The sequence below is a fragment of the Cyprinodon tularosa genome, unplaced genomic scaffold (assembly GCF_016077235.1).
Source record: "Cyprinodon tularosa strain WSP-4 unplaced genomic scaffold, ASM1607723v1 ctg36, whole genome shotgun sequence".
Classification (NCBI taxonomy): Eukaryota; Metazoa; Chordata; class Actinopteri; order Cyprinodontiformes; family Cyprinodontidae; genus Cyprinodon; species Cyprinodon tularosa.
Window position 1 is genome coordinate 1,027,501 of NW_024039074.1, and position 20,979 is coordinate 1,048,479.

The 20,979-nt window shown below is 40.0% G+C and overlaps 1 protein-coding gene across 2 annotated transcripts in view; it reads left to right on the top strand.

The window, feature by feature from the left end:
* The window catches only part of sgcd (sarcoglycan, delta (dystrophin-associated glycoprotein)), a 376,854-nt gene that overhangs the window by 194,313 nt on the left and 161,562 nt on the right, over nucleotides 1–20,979 (top strand). Inside the window, exon 1 of one of the 2 annotated variants that reach the window (XM_038295796.1) lies at nucleotides 13,091–13,433. The exons of the other annotated variant lie outside the window; for it this stretch is intronic. Within the exon in view, the coding sequence (XP_038151724.1) occupies nucleotides 13,431–13,433 (3 nt within the window). The 5' untranslated portion in view covers nucleotides 13,091–13,430. Of the gene's footprint in view, nucleotides 1–13,090; nucleotides 13,434–20,979 lie in introns of those variants that run through there. 2 annotated transcript variants of the gene reach the window in all.

Below are 20,979 nucleotides of genomic sequence, written 5' to 3' on the forward strand. Positions count from 1 at the left end.
TTTTCATTGTTACTTAGTTATTTTTTGATGATTCATATTTACAAATATGGACATGTTTGGAAGCTCTTTTTCTTTCTTTTGTGCAATTTGACTTGAATTGCTATGATTAGCTGCTGAAGTGAAATTGGTGAATGGATATCAACTGGGAATTTGGAGTTTCACAAAGTTGACTTGGCAGAAAACTGTTTAAATTTTCTCTTAGGATGAAGATGCTGAGGTGGCACTTCATGTTGTCCAGCTACTGATGGCCCATTTCAAAGAGAGCACAGATGGCCTCATCCTTTCCACAGATGTTAGTTTTGTTAATTTATTTTCATAATTATTCTGATATATTTCACTGAATTGTTGACATCTGAATTCATCCTGAGGAACTAATGTTCTTACTAATATTTCTTTGTTCTTTACAGTCATCTGCCACAGTGACTGATGTTGAGAAGACCTTCAACCTGCCTTTAACCCCACGCCTGATACTACTCTCTGAGTACACTGTTAACTGACATGGACTGCAAAGTTTCAGTGACTATATTTATTTTTCAGTCCTTGAATTATAATACAACCAGACATGACAGAAAATAGGTCACCATACCTCAAAGAATTTTCTGAAAAAATGTGTTCTGCAGCCCAAAGTGAGTATTTAGTGTACCCTGTGTACATTTGTCTACAAAACACACAAAAAAGCTTCTGGTTGATTATTTTGGGTTTTTTGGGGGGTCAAGCATAACGTGCATTCTATTACAATTCCATTCAAAAAGCCAACGATCAAAGAATTTGACAGATGGAAAAATTACAATTTTGTTTAAAAATAATGTCATTAAAAAAAAAATGAAATAATCAAAGGAAGTTGATCACAAAACAGCTGTCAAAGATAAGCTACAAATTTATATCTAGTTTTGCCAAGAGTTCACGATAAGCTGAGTGGCAGCAGAGATCACACGGTTAGGTCAATATCAACTTTGCCTGTCGAAACTTCTTTTTTTTAAGATTTAGCTCATATGTTCTTAGGTTGTCAGTAGAAATCTTAAGAAAGATGACCTAACTGGAGAATGAATAAAGATGGCCATAACTTTGCAAAGAAAAATAAAAGCCATTGTGGCTTAAGATTTTTACGACAATACGATACAATAACATGCAGATGAGACAAGGTTTTGATTTATTTGTATTGCATGAAACACAATATCTTTAAATAAATGTTGTTTTAGAAATAATGGTAAAGGTAATTTGTAGAAGTCACAATACTTGTTATAATTTTTTTTATTTTATTTTTCAGGTGGAAAAGACCATGTGACTGCTGGGCACTGGATGATCAGTCTTGAGAGCCATGTTGTGAGGGCATTCAACCAACCTTTGTGACAGGGCTTGCTGCACTGTTTTCAGTGTACTACATCTTTAATCTACAATATCAAGAAGAGGCTGCATGCACACTTGAATTCATCCAGAGGTAAGGTTTGTGTCCGTCTGTCCGCCCCCCCTTTTTCCCACCTAGCACCCCTTAAACCCTGACTCCTTAAGCATCATATGCTAATCTGAAATTACTGCATTTTCAGGCGCTTTCGTGATATCAACCCTGAAAGAGGGACCAAGGCCAGCTGTGGCAAGATCGTCTTCAAGAGGACAGGAAAAACTGTTAAAAAGAAGTCGGTCACTGTCAACCCTCGTGTTTCAACTCTGCTAAAAAACCTCATGGACTTTGAGTGGAATTTCATATAGGTTAGTGAGAACTTTCTAACCAGCTATTGTTGCCCCTCCGTGCAAAAACAAACAAACAAAAAACTATACAGGCATGAAGGCAACTCGTCCCTGAACAGGAGTGTTCTTGAGAGATTTTTTTTGGTTTAAGGGTCAGCATAATCTTAGACCTCTCTTTTAATTTATAGCATAAATTTTGTTAAGGCTCCCACTTTCTGTTATTAAGATTTAATTTGTAATTTTGACTGTACAGGCACAATGTTTAACTTATCTTGGCAGTGTGTTGTATATTGTGTCATTGTTTTATCATTTGAAGTTGGAGCTCTGATTTTGCCCTAAAGGAAATTCAAGTCTAAATGTTTGATTTAAATTTTTATCAAACTAAAATTCGCAATTTTTTTCTATGCTTTAGATTGAAAGTTAAATGTTTCATTTGTTTCATGTTGCATCATATTGGTCCTCACTTCAACTAAAAGTAGTATTTTGTATTGAAAAAGTAGTGTGCTGAGTTGTACAATGCATTATTTCCATAATTTCTTTCATACTTATTTTATTTCAGACTAATCAAAAGGCCACAATTCATGCTTTATTCAAAAACTCTTTAAATCAGTTATTAAGAAATTTATTTTACAAAATAGATGGTGATTTTCTTACTGTTTTTCCAGAATACGACTTACTTTGGACAGTTTACCCTTAACATTCTTGTAGAAAATGTTTAGGTTTAAGGCACACATACGTTGTCGTTTCAAAACCTTCTTCTTTATTATGTGGCCCACTAAAGACTGTGTATGAATCAATGTTTGAGTTGGTTCTTTTTTTTCGCAAATAAATGTTGGTTGACATGATGGAACTTACATTTTCTAAGTGTTTTTTTTTATGTTTCTATTTTGTATTGGAAATTTACAGTAGTAAGCTGTATGTGAATTCAACAGTAATGACCATAGAAAAACTGTAATATACTGGCAACACAGCTGCCAGTAGTCTACTGTAAATCTGATAAAAACAGCAATGTGCTGTAATCAAAAGATTTCTTTTGTGACAGTAATATACTGTAAAGTTGATTACAGTAAGGGTACTGTATAATTAACAGTAAAATGCTGGCAACCCTGCTGCCAGCATTTTACTGTAAAAATACAGGGCAATTTGTTACAGTGTAGATTAGGAGAGGAGCTGTGTCTTTTGAACTTGTTTCTTGCAACCTTAAATTGAGGGCTTATATGGGAATGGAGTAATATCCTCTACGCAACTCTGTATTTTCAAAATATTTCCCAATTGAGTTGAGTATTTGCTGAAATATTTTTTTCAATATCTAATTTATTGATAGAGGCATATGAGCTAATTTTCATTCCAAATAAAAATATTAATTCAATCATTCTGATATGTACTTCTTCCTTAAGTGAAAGCCCGATGTCCTAGAAACTCATAACTTCAATGCTTAGATATCTCAGTGAGACGTTCAGGGAAATCATGGCAAACATGACGTTTCATCACTGTAGTGTTTGAACATCTTCACCCTGGTTTATTTTAGAAAGCAGAATCAGGCTCACAGCTTGAGGTCCAAAACAAAGCAAACAAAATAGAAGGTAATTTGATTCCACTTGGAGTTTGAAATAAATAGTCATATTTATTTATGACAGCATCTTAAACAGAAGGTCACCTGTGCTTGTTGCAGCTCTTAAACCCTGTTGCTGCTCTGGTTTCACTCTGTAATTGGCTTTTTTTACACACTCAAAAAAACCAGGCTTGGAAAGATCTGGATGCTCTCGCTTAAAGGACCTGGATGGGGATTTTCCTGCCTTAACCTCTTACACCCTAAGGGTATATAACTAAATTTCTGCCTGACAAAAACACACAAAAGTAAATAACTTATAGCCTCAAAGCTATTAGATTTAAGAAGAAACTTTTGGTACGTCTGTAAAGGTAAGATGTCATAGAATGGTTTTCTGGTGTCAGCACCATTGTAGCTCTGACCCTGCCTGAAATATTAGGGACAAAATACAAAATATTTTGCATTTTTTGAACCTCGCCAAAATTTTCTCTGAAATAAACATTGCAAAACACTACCAAAATATTATTTATAGCACAAAAAAGTAGTACAGACTTTCAAATCTAAATGTTGTGTAAAAATATACCAAATTTGGACTCAATCAGATGAATCATATTTATTTTAGAATGGTATTAGTGAGAAATTTCTTAGGCGGAGAGGCCATTTTGGCACATTTATCCATAAATGTCACCAAACTGTGCCAAATATGTTTTTTACATCAATACTGGGGGTTTGGTAAAACTACGAGGTCATGTAGCAGCTGGACCCGCCGGTGGGTCCGTAGGGTTCAAGGGGTTAAGTGCGATCCACACAGCAAAATAATAAAAACAACAAAATTTGTGTATAATACAGTTAGAGTGGGGTGCAGAGAAACACCAGGATTGAGGGACAGGTGAGACAAAGACATCTGCTAGAGCTGAAATATGGGTGGAAAAGATGTCCAAAATCCATCTGACCACATAGAAATGCAGCATAACAGCCTAATTTGCAATTTAAATTGTTTGCTTACGTTTCACACAAAAACTGATTCATTATTTTATCTTTGAGGTAAAAAATAATAACAGATACATTAAAAATGAAACATTTCAAAAGTAAAATAACTGAGATACAGCTAGAAGTATTGTTACTTCTAGCGTGTTAAAAAAAAAAGCTCCTGAAGATACAAAACCCAAAATATTTCTATCATTTGTCCTGTGTCTTTCTTTCCTTAGTTCTATTTTGGATTCTTTCCATGTTTAAAAGCTCAGAAAGCATAGAATGAGGTTTTGGTTTGAATATTATGATGTGATAATAGGTTGCCAAATCTATTATGTGTACTGGAAGATCCAAACTTCTTAAAGCCATCGAAACTTTACTGCTAAGTGTGAACCAGGGATGTCTAAAATGTGGCCCTGGGAGCCATTGCAGCTCTTCAGAGTATATTTGCTGGTCTTGACCTTAGTTCCAAAAAGGCACAAATTTGGTTTGCTAACTCAGGAGGTTGATCCAGATACATGTTTAAAGACGTTCTATGTGGGTACTGGTTCACACAAAAAAATGAGGCAGCTAAGTAAGTGCATCACTACCAGTTATTCACTGTGATTGGTCGGTCAGGTTGACTATGTAACACGTCAGGTGCATTGGTGGATCAACATAGAGCTGCAATCTATAGAATGTGACTTAAATGATTCATATGATCTCCTAATCTGATCTAATAATGAAGGTAAGGAAAAACAGCTCAACAGTTAACAGAGGGCCATTGTTGCCACTACTGCCACTACCACTGCCAACAAAGGGACCTTTTCACTACATTTAGCAACTTTCAAGACCCCTTTAGCAACTTTTTACTAAAAGCAACTAGCTGTAAATTTTGCACATTTTTCTGTCTCTGGAATCTTTGATCGCATAAAACCACGGGTCACTCTGAGAGTTTTTCATTTGTCAGATAAAATACGACATGATTGTTCAGAATTAAGAGACTTTAAAAATATATCTCTTATGATCTGCTGCTGTGGGTTTTTGGTTCTGTTCAAGTTTTCACATGTTTTTAGTTAAGCTTTGATTTATGTTATTCAGTGTTTAAGATTTATATCACTTTTGAATTACCTCTTAGTTTAGCTATTCATTTAGGTGTTTTTTCAGTTATCTCTTTTTCAACATTCTTTAGTCTTTGCTGTAGTTTTATTTTGCCATTCGCTGTTTACTGTTATCTTTAAATCATGATTCCCATAGAGTAATTTAAAGTCAGTTATCTTAAGTTATCTCCAATACCTTTCCCTATCCTCTACTTTCCCCTTAGTTGTTCTGTTGTATATCCATTCATTAGATTAATTCCCTTTTAGCTTCATTTAAGTTCTTTCCTAGTTATATCATAGATATATAAGACCTGTTGAATTCCCTTGTTACTCTCCATTGTCCCCTAGTGCCCCTCTTTTTCCCCTTAACTCCCTTCTAGCTACATCTGTCCACAACTGCTCCTAAATTGTTGATACATATTTAATTTTCCTGTTTGGCATATACGGTATATACTCCCCCTCTGCAGTTATTCGTTGCTGGATTCCTGTCCTGAAGTTCTGTTCCTGTGTTACCACGTTTGTTATTTCTGGATTTATGCTTCTGTTGGCACCAACCTCATCATTAAATCTGTAACAAACCATCTCTGCCTCCATCTTTGGATATTTGTTCTCCACAAACCTCTACTCAGCCTGACAATATCAGATGTGTAACTGACTTACTAACACATATAAAGGGGCCTCATATCTGTGTTTTGGATTGTAAAAAGATTGGAATTAGATCACAATTCTCAGCTGTGTGAACAAAGCCTTACTAGTTGTATATATAAAGATATTCCTTTTCTGTATCTTCCATTGGTATGAACACGTTTTAGCTTAATTAAGTAAGACTGGCCTTAGTTTTGAAACAATCACTTCAATGGAGACACAATTGCTGTTGTTCCTTTTGTCAGGATTAAACAAATGATCTCAATGGGAGGTAATCAGTGGAATGTTATCAGAACCTTAAAGACAGGTAGCACTTTTGTCTGTCAATGTGACAGGAAGAAAAATATCACATCCAACAATTAAGAACAGTGTCCCGCATTTGACTTTAGACTTAGACAGACTTTATTGTCATTTTTTACACACAGAGTGTATACAAAACACAATTTCGTTCAGTACAGGTCTCAAGACATTTTCATTTACATTTATTAAACAGCAGTAATAAATGTAAACATATGATTGTATATGATTTACAGATTCCAACATTCAGTTTTGTTTTTTGTTTTTTTGTTTTTATAAAACCTATTTTACATTCAGCAGTCTAATGGCAGTGGGGAAGAAACTGTTCTGAAATTTGCTGGACCTGCATCGGATGCTTCAAAGTCTCTTCCCAGAGGGCAGCAGGGAGAACAGTCCATGGTGGTGGTGTGAGGGATCATTTATATTGTTAAGGGCTCTGGACGGGCAGTATTGAGATCAAATTTCTTTAATGGATTTGTCTTTAATTCTCACCACTCTTCTCACCTTCTTCTTGTCTGAGATGATGCAGCTTCCACACCCCAGAGGGAGACAACTGGTCAGAACGCTCTCTATGTTGCTTCTGTAGAAGGTGGTGAGGATAGGTGGGGGCAGGTGGGCTCTCCTCATCCTCTGCGGGAAATACATGCGTTTTTGTGCCCTTTTGACCAGTGAGGTGGTGTTTACAGTCCAATTGAGGGTGTCTGTGATGTGCACCTCCACAAATTTGGTGCTGTTGACCACCTCTACAGAGGAGCTGTTGAGCAGTGGAGCGTGGTTAGGCCAGTTGTTCCTGAAGTTGACGATGATCTACTTTGTCTTCTCCACGTTCAGGATCAGGCTGTTATCTCTGCACCAGCGGCTCCGCCCCCTCCCTGTAGTCCACGTCATTGTTGTTTCTGATGAAGCCCACCATCGTGATGTTGTCTGCAAACATCACGATGTGATTGGTGGTGAACCTGGGGACGCAGTCGTGTGTCATCAGGGTGAACAGCAGGGGGCTCAGGACGCAGCCCTAAGGGGAGCCTGTGCTTAGGGTGATAACATCAGAGGTGTTCTGTCTGACCCGGACTGACTGAGGTCTGTCTGTGAGGAAGTCTAGCAGTCAATTGCAGAGGGATGTATTGAAGCCCAGCTTTTTCATCAGTTTTCCTATCAGATGCTATGGGATGATGGAATTGGAGGCTGAACTGAAGTCCACAAACAGCATCCGCACGTGGGTGTTCTTCTCCTCCAGGTGTGGTAGGCTCAGGTGAAGAGCAGCAGAGATGGCGTCCTAAGTGGAGTGGTTCAATCGGTAGGCGAACTGGAGCGGGTCTAATGTGGGCAGCAGACTAGAGATGATGTGTTCTTTAACCAGCATTTCAAAGCACGTAATCATGATTGGAGTCAGTGTGACAGGCTGGTAATCATTGAGTGAGGTGACCTGAGGCTTCTTTGGGACTGGAATAATGGTGGCAGACTTCACGCATGTTGGCACTACGGATGTGTCCAACGCGGTGTTGAAAATGTCTGTGAGGACACCAGCCAGCCAATCTGCACACTCCTTGTACACCCGTCCAGGCATGATATCAGGGCCTGGGGCTTTTCTAGGGTTGGTTCTCTTCAGAGTTTTCGTCAATTCATCTATGTCCAGGTTTAGTGCCTCCTACCCCTGGTGTGGAACGGCTTTCACTGCTGGAGTTTTGTTTAGTGCCTCAAACCTTCCAAAGAAGTTGTGCAGTTCATTTAGGAGGTCAGTGTTTGCTGCATCTACCGGGGGTCAAGTTAGCCAGATTGAAATCCCCAGCAATGATGAAAACACCCTTTCTGTGTGCAGATTGAAGCTCAGAGATGATAAGATACAGATGCCTGATATAGAGTCTTCATGGCCTCTTTTGTTTCAGCACTGGGGGGCACGTAAACAGCAGTGATGCTAACCACACTGAACTTTCTGGGCAGATAGAATGGTCTGCAGTTAACAGTCAGAAACTCGATGTCTGGAGAGCAGAAAATGTCGATCGATCTAGATGCAGCCTCACTTCCTCCATCTCGTGCATCTGTTGGCTTGGCCTGGTAGGTGATCCCACTGTTGTTTTGTTTACCTTCGCCAGTAGCTCTCTGCAACTTTTTAAACGGTCAAGAATGTCTGTATTTAAAACATTTTGTGACTGTAGCTCCAGCAGGTGTTGGCAATCATAGATGCAGGATTGATGTCTGGTTTGTAGTGTTTTAAGCGGCTTATTCTCTGAAATTGTGAAGAACTGTTCTTGGCCACTGCCTGGAGATGCCCCCATTTTGGTAGTAAAGGCAGCTGCCAAGGTAGTAGAGACAGATGCCAAATTATGAAAGGTAAAAATTTGTGCTTTTTCTAATGTAAAGAAAGGAGAGCCGATCTGGGCAATCAATCGTAGCCTAAATGCTGCACCCCATCTCATAACACACCGGTGCACAGGCCCAGGGGACCACCCAACACACCCTGCAGAGAGTAAGTCTCTGGGCTTGTCTGGGAAGGCCTTGGGGTTCCCCCCAGCTGGAGTAGGAGTAGGACAGGGAAGTCTGGGAGTCTCTGCTGAGACTGTTTTCTCTGGGACCTGGTTCTGGATAGGTGGAAGACGACGAGTACAAGTAAGAAAAGGAAACTACATTGAAAGGAAAGAAAACACTGCCACAGACTGTTTAATAGTATGTAACTGGGTAAGACCACTGAAAATTTATTCTCAGTGAGCGTTTTGTAAAGTTTGACGAACATATTTTTCTATTTGAAGAGTAAAGCACGATAAGCCCGCATTGTCTCAACAGTTATTTAGCATCCTAGTTATTTCAAATAGTTTTACTTGAAGTTCAAAAATGTCTGATACTCTGTATCATTTTTTCTGCTCTCCTGGGCTCCTTCCATGACTGTGGAAGTCTGAGTGTGCCCTTCCTGCTGTGTATAAATCCTGTGTTTCCAAATGGAACAAACCTGGCTGATTTTCTCTTGCAATTTAAACATTTTAAATTGTATTTTCCCAAAAGCAGATGTGTTTTAACCTTGCAACGGTCTCTGTTCCTGTCTGAATTATACCATTGCTGCTGAATTTCTGAGTGGATTGACTGAAATAGACCTCTGGTTTGTTTCAGTCAGATCTATGCAAGCACAGTTACAGAGAATCGTGTGTGGGCTGACCAACCATAACTTCAATGAGATTAAAGTGCTACGGTACAACCTCATGCAATCTGATTTTCTGTCAGATCGGAGGGCAAATCATGTCCGGTGTGTTCAGGCCTTTCTGTGTCATGTCCATTGTCCATGTCAGCTAAGCACTGACAACCCCTTCCCGACCCCTTTATTTTTTCATCCTAAATACAAGCTAACTGATAAGAGTTTGTCTGTTACAATAAGTCTTCAACTTCCTGGTTTGAAGCAGTAAAGTTAGGTTATTTTATATAGTATGATCTCTTATTTGTGGGAAGTGGTGAAAAAAATTGGCTTAGGACGGTGTTTCTTGAGAGACTTTAGCTAAAAATGTTACTACTACTAACACGCTAACAAAACATTGTAATGCATGGTAACTTTAATTGTTTAACTTTGCAGAAGTTGATCTTTTTTAAGTATATCTGCCCTGTTTATATGTTAATTATTTTAAACAGCCATACAGTTTTTCTTCTTTCTTCACAGAACCCATAGAAGGGGGCTTCCCTTGTATTTATTGATTAATACATCATCAAGTGAAGCTCGATCAGCAGTTTAGGGACAACAGACAACCTCTCCTCCTCTCTGTGGCTTTCATCAAAGCTCCGCCCTTATGGTTCAGGACTTTTCTCGTCTTTTGGACAATCAGTCTTACTGTTCTTTTTTTTTTTCAGAGTTTTGGGCTCTCTTGCAGTAAAAGGGAGAAAACATCAAAATGTTATTTGTAGACATTAAAACACACTGGGGAGAAATGGAGATTTAGGGTGTAAGACTATTTGTAGCTTAACCCTTTTTTGAGTTTTTTTAGAAGCTGTTTTCTTTACCTGTTACTAACGAAGAACCCTTCTTTCTTGCTATCAAAGACCCTCTGCTGTGAAACTACTTGATGCACCATCAAAGCACAAAAGTATTCACCCAACCTACCAGAATCAGTTTCGCCACAAACAAGCTGGCAGAGAGAATGGGATCAGTGTGTCTGTAAAGAGAAGAGGCAGGAAGAGAGGGGGAAAGAAAATGGAGCTTTGTAGGAGAAGCTTTCCAAAGCTTTTCCTCCCTCGCTGTCAGGCCGCAGAACATTAAAGTGGGAGAGAGGAATTTGCATTCTTTAAATCGTTCTCTGTTCTTCATAACTCACATGCTGACGATCTAGCTTTTAAATTGCACAACCAATCTGTTGAGTAGTTGAGAGAAAAATCCATATACATCAAAAGAAACAACAAAACTGCTAGAAAACAAATAAAGAACATATACAAATTCAAGCAAATATGAGTCATTTTGTGTGTATAGTTCATACAATTTCCACACATTTACTGTATAGGCAGTTTTATTGCAGATATTTAAAATTTCTATTAATAACTGTCTTGTTGTCGGTCCTTAGGACATTTTCCTCTACATCCTTTGGGATCATTTGTCTTCTGAGAATGTGAGAAAGATTATTTCATTGTTTTTGGTCACAAGGTATTTAGATTTTGGACCTCTAACGTTACTCATAGGAACTCTACCAAGTATTATGAATATGTTTGGTTTGGCTGGTCATTTATAGAAAGATGCATGGCTATAAACTTTACTGTTCTTTTCTTTGTTTAAAACATTTTTCTAGACAGTTTTAGCCCTTTCCAGATGATGAATGTCAGAGTTTTTATGATGTATTATTTATTTTTGACATCTTAATTCCATAATGTCGGACAGGTTCTGTTGAAGTTACCTTGATTCTATATGTCTCATATTTTATATATATATATATATATATATATATATATATATATATATATATATATATATATATATATATATATATATATATATATATATATATATATATATATATATATATATATATATAGCACAGGTCAATATGTTTTCTATGATTTGATAAATTTGTTTTGACTGAACTAATCCCTGCCATGTTTGGTTTGCTCTAGGTAAGGTTCCTAATTAGGAAGACAGTAAATCACCAGCTTCATCACAATACGATGTGACATTGCAGATATAACAAAGACTGTCACAATACCATCTTCCATTCTATTAGTATCACAAATCTAAGAGCAGTACTGTAATATATAAACTGCCCATCTTTCACAATTCAGATATTAATATCAGCTCACCAAAACCACCTCAGTTGTCAAGACCATTTTATTTCTAAGTTTTAACTTATTGGGGACTGAAATCAAAATCATTATTTTAACTGTAAAAAGAATAATAATAGAAACCTGTTTACCTCTCTTGCTTTTTTAAATTTCAAACTAAAGGGATAATTCAAAGATGATGGTATAGGCTGATGTATACATTTTGCATCAATATCAAAAGATCAATGTTCATTTAATCAATGTGGATCATTGTATTTTTTTAATCCTGAGAGTACTAATGTTGACAAAATTCGCTGTGACTAGGTAAAAAATAAGGCTTTGATCTGCTTAGTTTTGATTATGATGAGAAACACCAGCTAAACCAGGCATTTATTAAGAAACAAACAATATAAATCAGTTCTAGGACAGAGGTGTAGATGGCTTGAATGACAGAAACAGAAGGGGCTTCCTACAGTGTCAGTAAGGATCCATCTAAAGAGAGATGTTAGAAAATTGACTGATGACCTTTAGTTTGTATTTTGAAGTTAGCTATGAGTTTTTTGGTAGTTTATTATATAATCTGTGAGCATAGTCTTTCAGGTTTTTTCGTATTTTTCTTATTGGAAATATGAAAGCTAATAAAAACCAATTTCCAGGGAAATATAATAGGCTGAGATAATCATCTGGTTAAAATATGCATTTTATCTCTTTGTAGCCATGAAAATACATATTTTCTTATGTTTTGTTAAACTGAACATTTTGAAGATGCTATATTAGGGTAGTTTCATAGACTTGACAGTTTTATCTGAGGATTTTTTATTATTTACAAGGATGTGATGTTTGAATTATTGTATCGACCAAAATATACCGTAAGAAATATATCATGATCAAGTATTGGCTATATCTTTCATCCCACCTTGTCTAAAGTTCAGTCTGTTTTGTGCATATCTACCTCTGTATGGCTCATCCACAAATCAAGACAGGTTCAGATCATACAAACAATTCCACATCTCTGCAGACCTCACACATCCTTGGCCCAAACTGCTCAGACCTTTACCATCAGGTCAGCACTGCTGAGACTGTTTCTTTTCCCGGATTGTCTCTCTCGATAAACACTTAACAGTCAGAGGGCTCAGTCTCATACCACACATATTTTCACAGTTTCACCACGTCTTCCTCTTTAGCAGACATACTGTGCTTATAGATATTAACAAAATTAATTCTGTTCATACTTTTCTCTATATTAATATTCAAATTGCCATCATTAAGAGCAAAGTCCATTTTTGTGCACAGACTTCAGCCAAATGTTTTCATGAACATAGTCCCCATAACATGAATTTTAAAATGATCGTTTCCTCATCTTTTAGTGTATTGGAACTGCAGTTAGTAAGAAACTTTCAGGTCATTTCACACGGTTAGGCACCTTTCTGATTGTCAGGCCTGTATCTGATATATTTGCCCATAAAGCACAGTGACAGTAGGCTGGGAAAATAAAGGAGGTTGTCATGGCAAAATAACACTCTGGGGTGAGTCCCGCCTCTTTAAACTTGAGATCCGAAGCCCACATGTGTTCTAAATCTGGCAGGAAGGCAGGGTTGGAGCACAGAGACAGGAGGCTGGAGCAATAAGACTCTCCACAGTGGAGCAGCCACTTCTGAAAAAAAGGAAAGAGTAAGAGAGGAGGGTCACCAAGCGTCCAGGAAACGACTACCAAACTCAGAGGCTCGTACAGAGGAGGCGGGGAGCAGTTAGTTGTTGGAAAAGCTGACAGGCGAACAAGTCAGAGGGGAGGGGAATAGTAAAGAGGTGGCTGCCTTGACTCTGCTTTGGTCATTGAAGGCCTCATGCAGTTTCACAGCAGCAGCTTTGTTCCATTTTTATCTTCCTGACACTCGTTGATTTTCACCAGAGCTCACCAAGAGCCCAGGAGGGAGGGAAATAAAGGAGTATATCACAGGAGGGGGGGAACACAAAGGAAAGAAAACATGGTAAGTTTGGTTTCACTGCCTTGTTGTGAATGCTCATTACATGTGAATGTTGGTGGGCGGGTAGGAGGGTCCAGCTCTGATTGCAGGGAACTTCCTACTCCAACTTAAAGTAAAGTTCCTCCTTTAGTTTACTCTGCTTCTGAATTACTCTGCTCCAAATCTTATTACCACCTTGTAAACATAGTTTCTGAGAGCGTTGGAGCTTGAACTAACTTTCGGAAAGCCAGTTGTCTCCAGATCCAACCTTTTCCACCAAGGAGTGGGTTGGCTGCTTGCCCCTTTTCCTCATAACATTTGGTTTCAGTTGCTCTGTCCCTTTGGGGAATAAGCTGCTATAAATAAACAACAAGCAGAGTGTGGACAGACTGCAGCTGACTGTCTGCGTTTACTTGACACACGACCCAACACAGGCTAATGCTGAAGACTTTAGACATAGATTCAACTTTATTTATCAGGGTTGGAATGGTTGTATGTTTAGCTTAATCTGGACAAAAAATATGCTTATATGTGAGATCTGCTTTAACAGAACCAATAAAAAGATAATGCAGTGTAAAAACAAGCATAGAAAAACAGAAATCCCTAGAGGAAAGCAACCAGTTAGGTCATTAAGTTGGTAAATGACTGCTTCATCTGTTACCACCACTTTTTTCCTTTTGGTGGAGGTTCTAGATATGCTGCCTCTTTATATTTCTATCTTTCATTTGCATTTTGGCCAAATTATAAAAAAAATTAGAATATTGCTTTTGGAGTGCTCACTGTTTCCATCGGCCTCTTTGATACGTCTGGCAGGACACTATTATATTTAAGTGGATTTTTCTAGAAAAACAAAGTTTGATTTTAATAGATCACACAGTCATCATTTTACTGTTGACACGAAATGGATAGTACAGGATTAAAGCAGTTGTTAAAGTTTTAGTAAATCTCAAGTTTCTCTTCAGTTTCCAGTTCAACTTTCTCCTCTCATAACTGTTAACCCAAACAACTTTCAGGCAGTCACTAAAGTAAGTTAAGTTTATTTATAAAGCGCCTTTCATGGTGTGTTTCTGAAAGATTTGCTGTGTTTTTTCTCCAAATATCAACCTATCTTCAAGAAGTATGATATATACTCCAAAATTACACCCTTGGGAACTTGTTTATCTTCAGATGGAAAACTTTCAGATCCAAAGATCCCACAGAGATATTTCAAAGGGTCTTATTATCCCCATTTTTTTAAAGTTTTTTTTCTGTTTTCTGTAGACCTTTGGAAGCGTAACGAAACCACAGGCTGGCCATGCTTGATTGCACTTATTGGAATACATAGGGTTTGTGCTATCCCCTAAGGACAGTTTTTAGATGAAAGATACAAATAACATACTTCATACTGTGCAAGGCAGGAGCTTCTGTTCCAGCTATGTAAATACAAATTTAAAAGATATCCTTATTTGTCAGAAATTCTTGACAAAAAGAAAAAAAAAAAAACTCCTGAAACTCTAATGAGATTTATTTTCAGCTTTTACATCTAAGTTTACAGAAATTATATTTTGCCTCCTCCCACCTGAGTAGTTAAAGTTAGAGAATAAAACAATAATGGGCAGAGTATAAAACCATAATGACTTCCTTCAAACCCCCTACATATAAATGAGGAGATTAACAAGTAAGATAGGATGAAAGAGTCATTAGCAGGAAGAGAGGAACAAAAAAAGCTTATTTTGATAAAAAAAAAAAAAAAAAAAAAAAAAAAAAAAAGAGGTAGGTAAGAAAGCCAGAAACCAAATTTTGGAGAAGTGGAGAAATTAGTGCACAGAAGGAAAGAGAACATAAACAATTGTAAGTATGGAAACATTAAACCGAGAAAATACATGAACAGTAATTGTGGATAGAAAGATGGGAAAATGAAAATTAAAGGAAGGAATTATGGAAACAAATGAAAATGTAATAAAGATGGATGACAAAAAATGAAGAATTAAAAGAAGGATGCAGCGCTGGTGATGATAATTTAAAAGGGTGAGGAAGGGGGATTGATAAAATGAGGCAAGAAAGGAAACTTTAACAGTATGGATGGAAGGTGAAGTGTGAAACAAGAAAGGAAGGGATGAACAAATTTAGGAAGAAACAGGACGGAAACAAAGGCAACTAAAACAGAATGATGAAGGTAAATTCAAAAGTGGGGAAAAAAGAATAATTAGCAGTGGTAATGAAAAAAACTGCAAAGAAGCCTCTAAATGTTTTTATTCACATTTGTAGCTGTTTAAACTTCAGCATTTATTAAGATGAATAATTAAATTATGCTTAAATGCATCATCTCGATATGCAGGGGTCATCTTATAGTCGGTCCCTGGGCTTCATCGCTCCAGGTTCCCAGGACACAATCATGTGTCTGCACATACATGTCACAATAGACCAGCACTTTCCCTTAAAACTGCTTAATCCATGTAGTTTTGTAACACCACTATGTCTGACAGAGCCCACACTGGATTATTAAGGCTGCAAATTGAAACAAGTTGTGTTTTGGTTTCAGTTTGTGATACCTGAAATTCGTCCTTAGGTTTAAAGGTTTTCTTCTTCTTAAAGAATGTGGTGTCTGTGTGGGATATATATATATAAATACAACACTTGAAATGTCTGGGTCAAGACCTTGGTTGTGTGTTGACTTTATATTGAAACTATAAAATAGTGTGAAGCTTCAGTGCTATGTTTTCAGCCAGCACCACTTTTTGTCTCATCTCTCTTCTGCCACTGCGAGGAAGATGTCCAGAGCCCCTCTGAGACTCTGACATGTAAAACATCCCACCTGTTTCTGGTCTCATGGCAGCTGAAGGTCCACACAAAGTTATATTAGGAAAAGAGTCACAGCTATAAACATCCCTCGCCTCAGAACCCGACTCTCTGTCTCTGCAGACGGCTTCAAATGTTGTGACCACGGGCAGACGAAGCTCAGAGTGCATTGCATCACTTGATTTACAGTCTGCAGTTTTACTTTGAAATTCATGGAAATGGAACCACTTACATAGGGAGTAGTATTCCAGTCCATTTTTTCTGTACATAAACAGCATTCACAAGGAAAATAGGTTTGCATTGTCAGGGGCAGTCCTGGTTAGATTGATGTCACTTTTTTACCTTGTCTTTTCACTTCCTGTTTTATTTTGGTACTCATTTCCTCTCTCGTTTTAGGCAGCTTCACTTCCTGAGTTCCTTCCTGCAATCAGGATCTGCCACAGCCTAATGCAATTCACCTGGTGTATGTGCTCCTCTTTTGTTTGTTAGAGTATTTAGTTCCCACCCTTGCAGCTTCCCTTTGCCAGTTCGTCTTAGTCTTTTGAGCTTAGCGTTCCAGCCTTTTTGCCTGTTAGATTTAACTTTCTTTTGTTTTTGACCCCTGCTTGGATTTAGACCTGTCTTGCCTCTGCTTTTTGATACTTCTGTTTCTGCTGGATTTTTTGTTGTTCAACCCTGGACTGAATTAAAAGAACTTTGAGTTTTAATCCACTGTGTCAGGTCTTGCATTTGAGTCCTTCATTTCTAAGCCTTGTGACAGTACGAACTGGCCAAGAAATGGACTCAGCAGACTCTGATTCAGTGCTAAAAGCCCTGGGTGCCCAGGGGAGACGCATCAACCTTCAGGAGGAGCAACTGGCTCACTTACAGCAAGGGATTCAGAAGCTAAGTGAGCAACAAGACCGGTTCATGACCTCAGTTGCTGATCAGCTCAGTTTCCTGGTGGATAAGGTTCAGAGGTCTCAGCGTTCTGACCAGCCCCCCACCATAAAGGATCCAGCACCATCTCAGGTTCAGGAAGGGGTTTTTGCCCAGCCCTTTTCACCTTTACTACCTTCTGCTCATCTTGCCCGTCCGGAGAGGTTTTCTGGTGACTCTGGTGAGTGTCGTGCATTTTTAACACAATGTGGCCTACATTTTGAGCTGCTCCCCCACTCCTACCCAACGGACAGATCCAAGATTGCCTTTATTATCAGCCACCTTTCTGGCAGAGCAGAGGCTTGGGCTACCAGTGAGTGGGAGAGAGATTCAGCCATTTGTGGGTCACTAGATCTTTTCACCAAGAGTTTCACCCAGATTTTTCAGCACACTAGACCCGGACGGGAAGCAGCCAGGGCTTTGAACCGGCTGCAGCAGAACAAGAGACGTGTCTCAGACTATGCTATTGAGTTCCGCACCTTGGCAGCTGGCAGTGATTGGAATCCTGCAGCTCTTTTTGATGCTTTTTTAGATGGCCTTTCTGGTGAACTCAAGGATCAGTTGGCCCCACTGGATTTACCTGAGGATTTGGATTCTCTTATCGCTTTGGCGATAAAGATTGATAAAAGACTGTATGAACGTCGGAGGGAACGAGCCTCTTCCAACAACTTTTCACTGAGAAATAATGCTGCTACAGGGGCTACTTCCTGGCGACCCCTCGCTCCAGAGCCTGCTCCCTCTTTGTCTTTTGATCCACCAGTTTCGTCTGAGGTTCCCATGGAACTTGGCCGGACCCGTCTTCCTCCTGAGGAGCGCCAACGCCGTTTTCAGGAGGGATTGTGCCTGTACTGTGGTCAGTCAGGCCACCGAGTCTCCTCCTGCCCAAATAATAGGAGAAATCCTAAGAAGAAACCAACCCTGGTGAGTTGTTCATCCTCTTCAGTCAGTCCCAAACGTGTCTGTCCTACCATTTTGCTCACCACTTCTGAGCAGAATATTGAACTAAAAGTTCTTATTGACTCTGGTGCTGATGCTAACCTAATGGATTCTCGCTTTGCAGAACAGTTAAACCTAAGGGTTGTTCCCCTTGAGGAACCTCTGAAGGCCACGGCTCTGGATGGACGTCATTTGTGCTCAGTGTCCCACCACACCCAACCTGTCAAGATTACTTTCCCTGACCACCATTCTGAGATGATTTTGTTTCTTCTAGCAGACTTCCCGGAGCATCCTGTAATACTAGGCCATCCCTGGCTAGTTCAGCATAACCCTAACATTGATTGGTCCACAGGTTCTATTCTGTCGTGGAACTGCAATTGTGTCCTGAACCAACTTAGTTCTGAAAAAAAATTTTCCCCTGTATTAACCCAATCTACTTCTAAGGACTTAGACCCTGATATTCCTGAGTTATCCAAGGTTCCCACCTGCTACCACGACCTCAAGGAAGTGTTCAGCAAGTCTCTGGCCACTTCGTTGCCCCCTCATCGGCCCTATGACTGCGCTATTGATTTACTTCCTGGAACTGCACCACCCAAGGGACGTCTTTATTCGTTGTCCCTACCAGAACAGCAGGCTATGAAAGATTATGTGGACTCAGCCCTCAAATCTGGAATCATTCGACCATCCTCTTCCCCTGCGGGTGCTGGTTTCTTCTTCGTCGCCAAAAAGGATAAGTCCCTGCGGCCATGTATCGACTATCGAGGACTCAATGACATCACCATAAAGAACAGGTACCCTCTTCCTCTCATCTCTTCAGCTTTTGAAATTTTGCAAGGTGCCAAAATTTTTACTAAGTTGGACTTAAGGAATGCTTATCATCTGGTGAGGATTAGAGAGGGGGATGAGTGGAAGACTGCTTTTAATACCCCTAGTGGACATTATGAGTACCTTGTGATGCCTTTTGGACTCACTAATGCCCCAGCTGTTTTTCAGGCCCTAATAAATGACGTGCTTCGGGACATGCTCAACAAATTTGTTTTCGTTTACTTGGATGATATTCTGATCTTCTCGCCTGATGAGCAGTCCCACACCGCACATGTTCGAAAGGTTCTCCAGCGTCTTCTTCTACACAAGCTCTACGTAAAAGCAGAGAAGTGTGACTTCCATGTTGCCAGGGTGTCCTTCCTTGGTTTCATCGTGGGTCAGGGGGAGATGCAGATGGATCCAGCCAAGGTGGAGGCCGTTAGGGACTGGCCCGTCCCAACTTCTAGAAAGGAGGTACAGAGGTTTTTGGGGTTTGCAAATTTCTATAGGAAGTTCATAAGAGACTTTAGCACCATCGCAGCACCCCTGCATGCCTTGACCTCTCCTACCTCTAAGTTTCAGTGGTCTCCTCAGGCAGATTATGCCTTCCAGAAACTGAAGAACAGGTTCACCTCTGCCCCGGTTCTCACCATACCTGATCCTCAACTTCAGTTTTTGGTCGAGGTGGATGCCTCAGACTCTGGAGTGGGGGCAGTTCTCTCTCAGCGCTCAGTAGGGGATAACCGGATTCACCCATGTGCCTTCCTCTCTCGAAAACTATCTGCCAGTGAGAAAAACTATGATATTGGGGATCGGGAATTGTTGGCCATTAAGGTGGCACTAGAGGAGTGGCGTCACTGGCTGGAGGGGGCTGAACTCCCATTCATCGTTTGGACAGATCACAAGAACCTGGAATACCTTCGGAGGGCCAAGAGACTGAACCCCCGTCAAGCCAGGTGGGCCTTGTTTTTTAATCGTTTTAATTTCACTGTGTCATATCGACCAGGTTCCAAGAATGCCAAACCAGATGCTCTGTCTCGCCTGCATGGCCTCTCCTCCTCCCCTCCTGAGGCCCCTTCTCATATAATTCCATCTTCATGTGTTGTGGGAGCACTGATTTGGAGCGTGGAGGAGAGGGTCAAGCAGGCAGCAGCTGGGGTTCAGCCTCCAGATGGATGTCCTCCAAACAGACTTTTTGTTTCTCCAGAGCTTAGGTCCCAGGTCATCCATTGGGCACATGCTTCCAGTTTTTTCTGTCACCCAGGGGTCGAACGTACACTGTTTGTCATACGGCAGCGGTTCTGGTGGTCAACAATGAGGAGAGATGTCGCTGAGTATGTCGCGGCCTGTCCGGTCTGCGCCCAGCACAAGCCTTCCAACACCCGCTCTGCTGGGTTATTGCAGCCACTACGAATCCCCACTCGACCTTGGTCTCACATCTCTCTCGATTTCGTTACTGGACTACCAGATTCTGAAGGTAATACCACCATTCTCACTGTGGTCGACAGGTTTTCTAAGATGGCTCACTTCATCCCTCTTGCTAAGTTGCCTACAGCTAAGGAGACTGCTGAGGTTTTGATGTCTGAAGTGTTCAGGATTCATGGTTTTCCATCTGACATTGTGTCTGATAGGGGTCCGCAGTTTATTTCCCAATTTTGGAAGGCATTTTGTTCCCTGTTAGGAGCATCTACCAGTCTCTCATCAGGTTACCATCCTCAAACCAACGGCCAGTCTGAACGGCTAAATCAGGAATTAGAGACTGGCCTGCGCATCCTGGCTTCAAGGTGTCCTTCTTCCTGGAGTAAACAGCTTATGTGGGTAGAGTTTGCCCACAACACCCTACCCTGTTCCTCCACTGGTCTGTCTCCGTTTCACTGCGTGCATGGCTACCAACCTCCTCTGTTTCCTGCCCTAGAGAAAGAGGTCAGTGTGCCTTCTGCCCTTGCTCTTATCCGCCGCTGTCGTAGAACTTGGGCCTTGGCGCGTCGTACTCTCCTGAAACAGACTTTGACCTACAAGAGGGCTGCAGATCGACGCAGAGCTCCAGCACCTGTCTACAGGGCGGGCCAAAAAGTCTGGTTGTCCACTCGGAATCTAGCCCTTCGCACGGACTCACGTAAGCTATCTCCAAGAT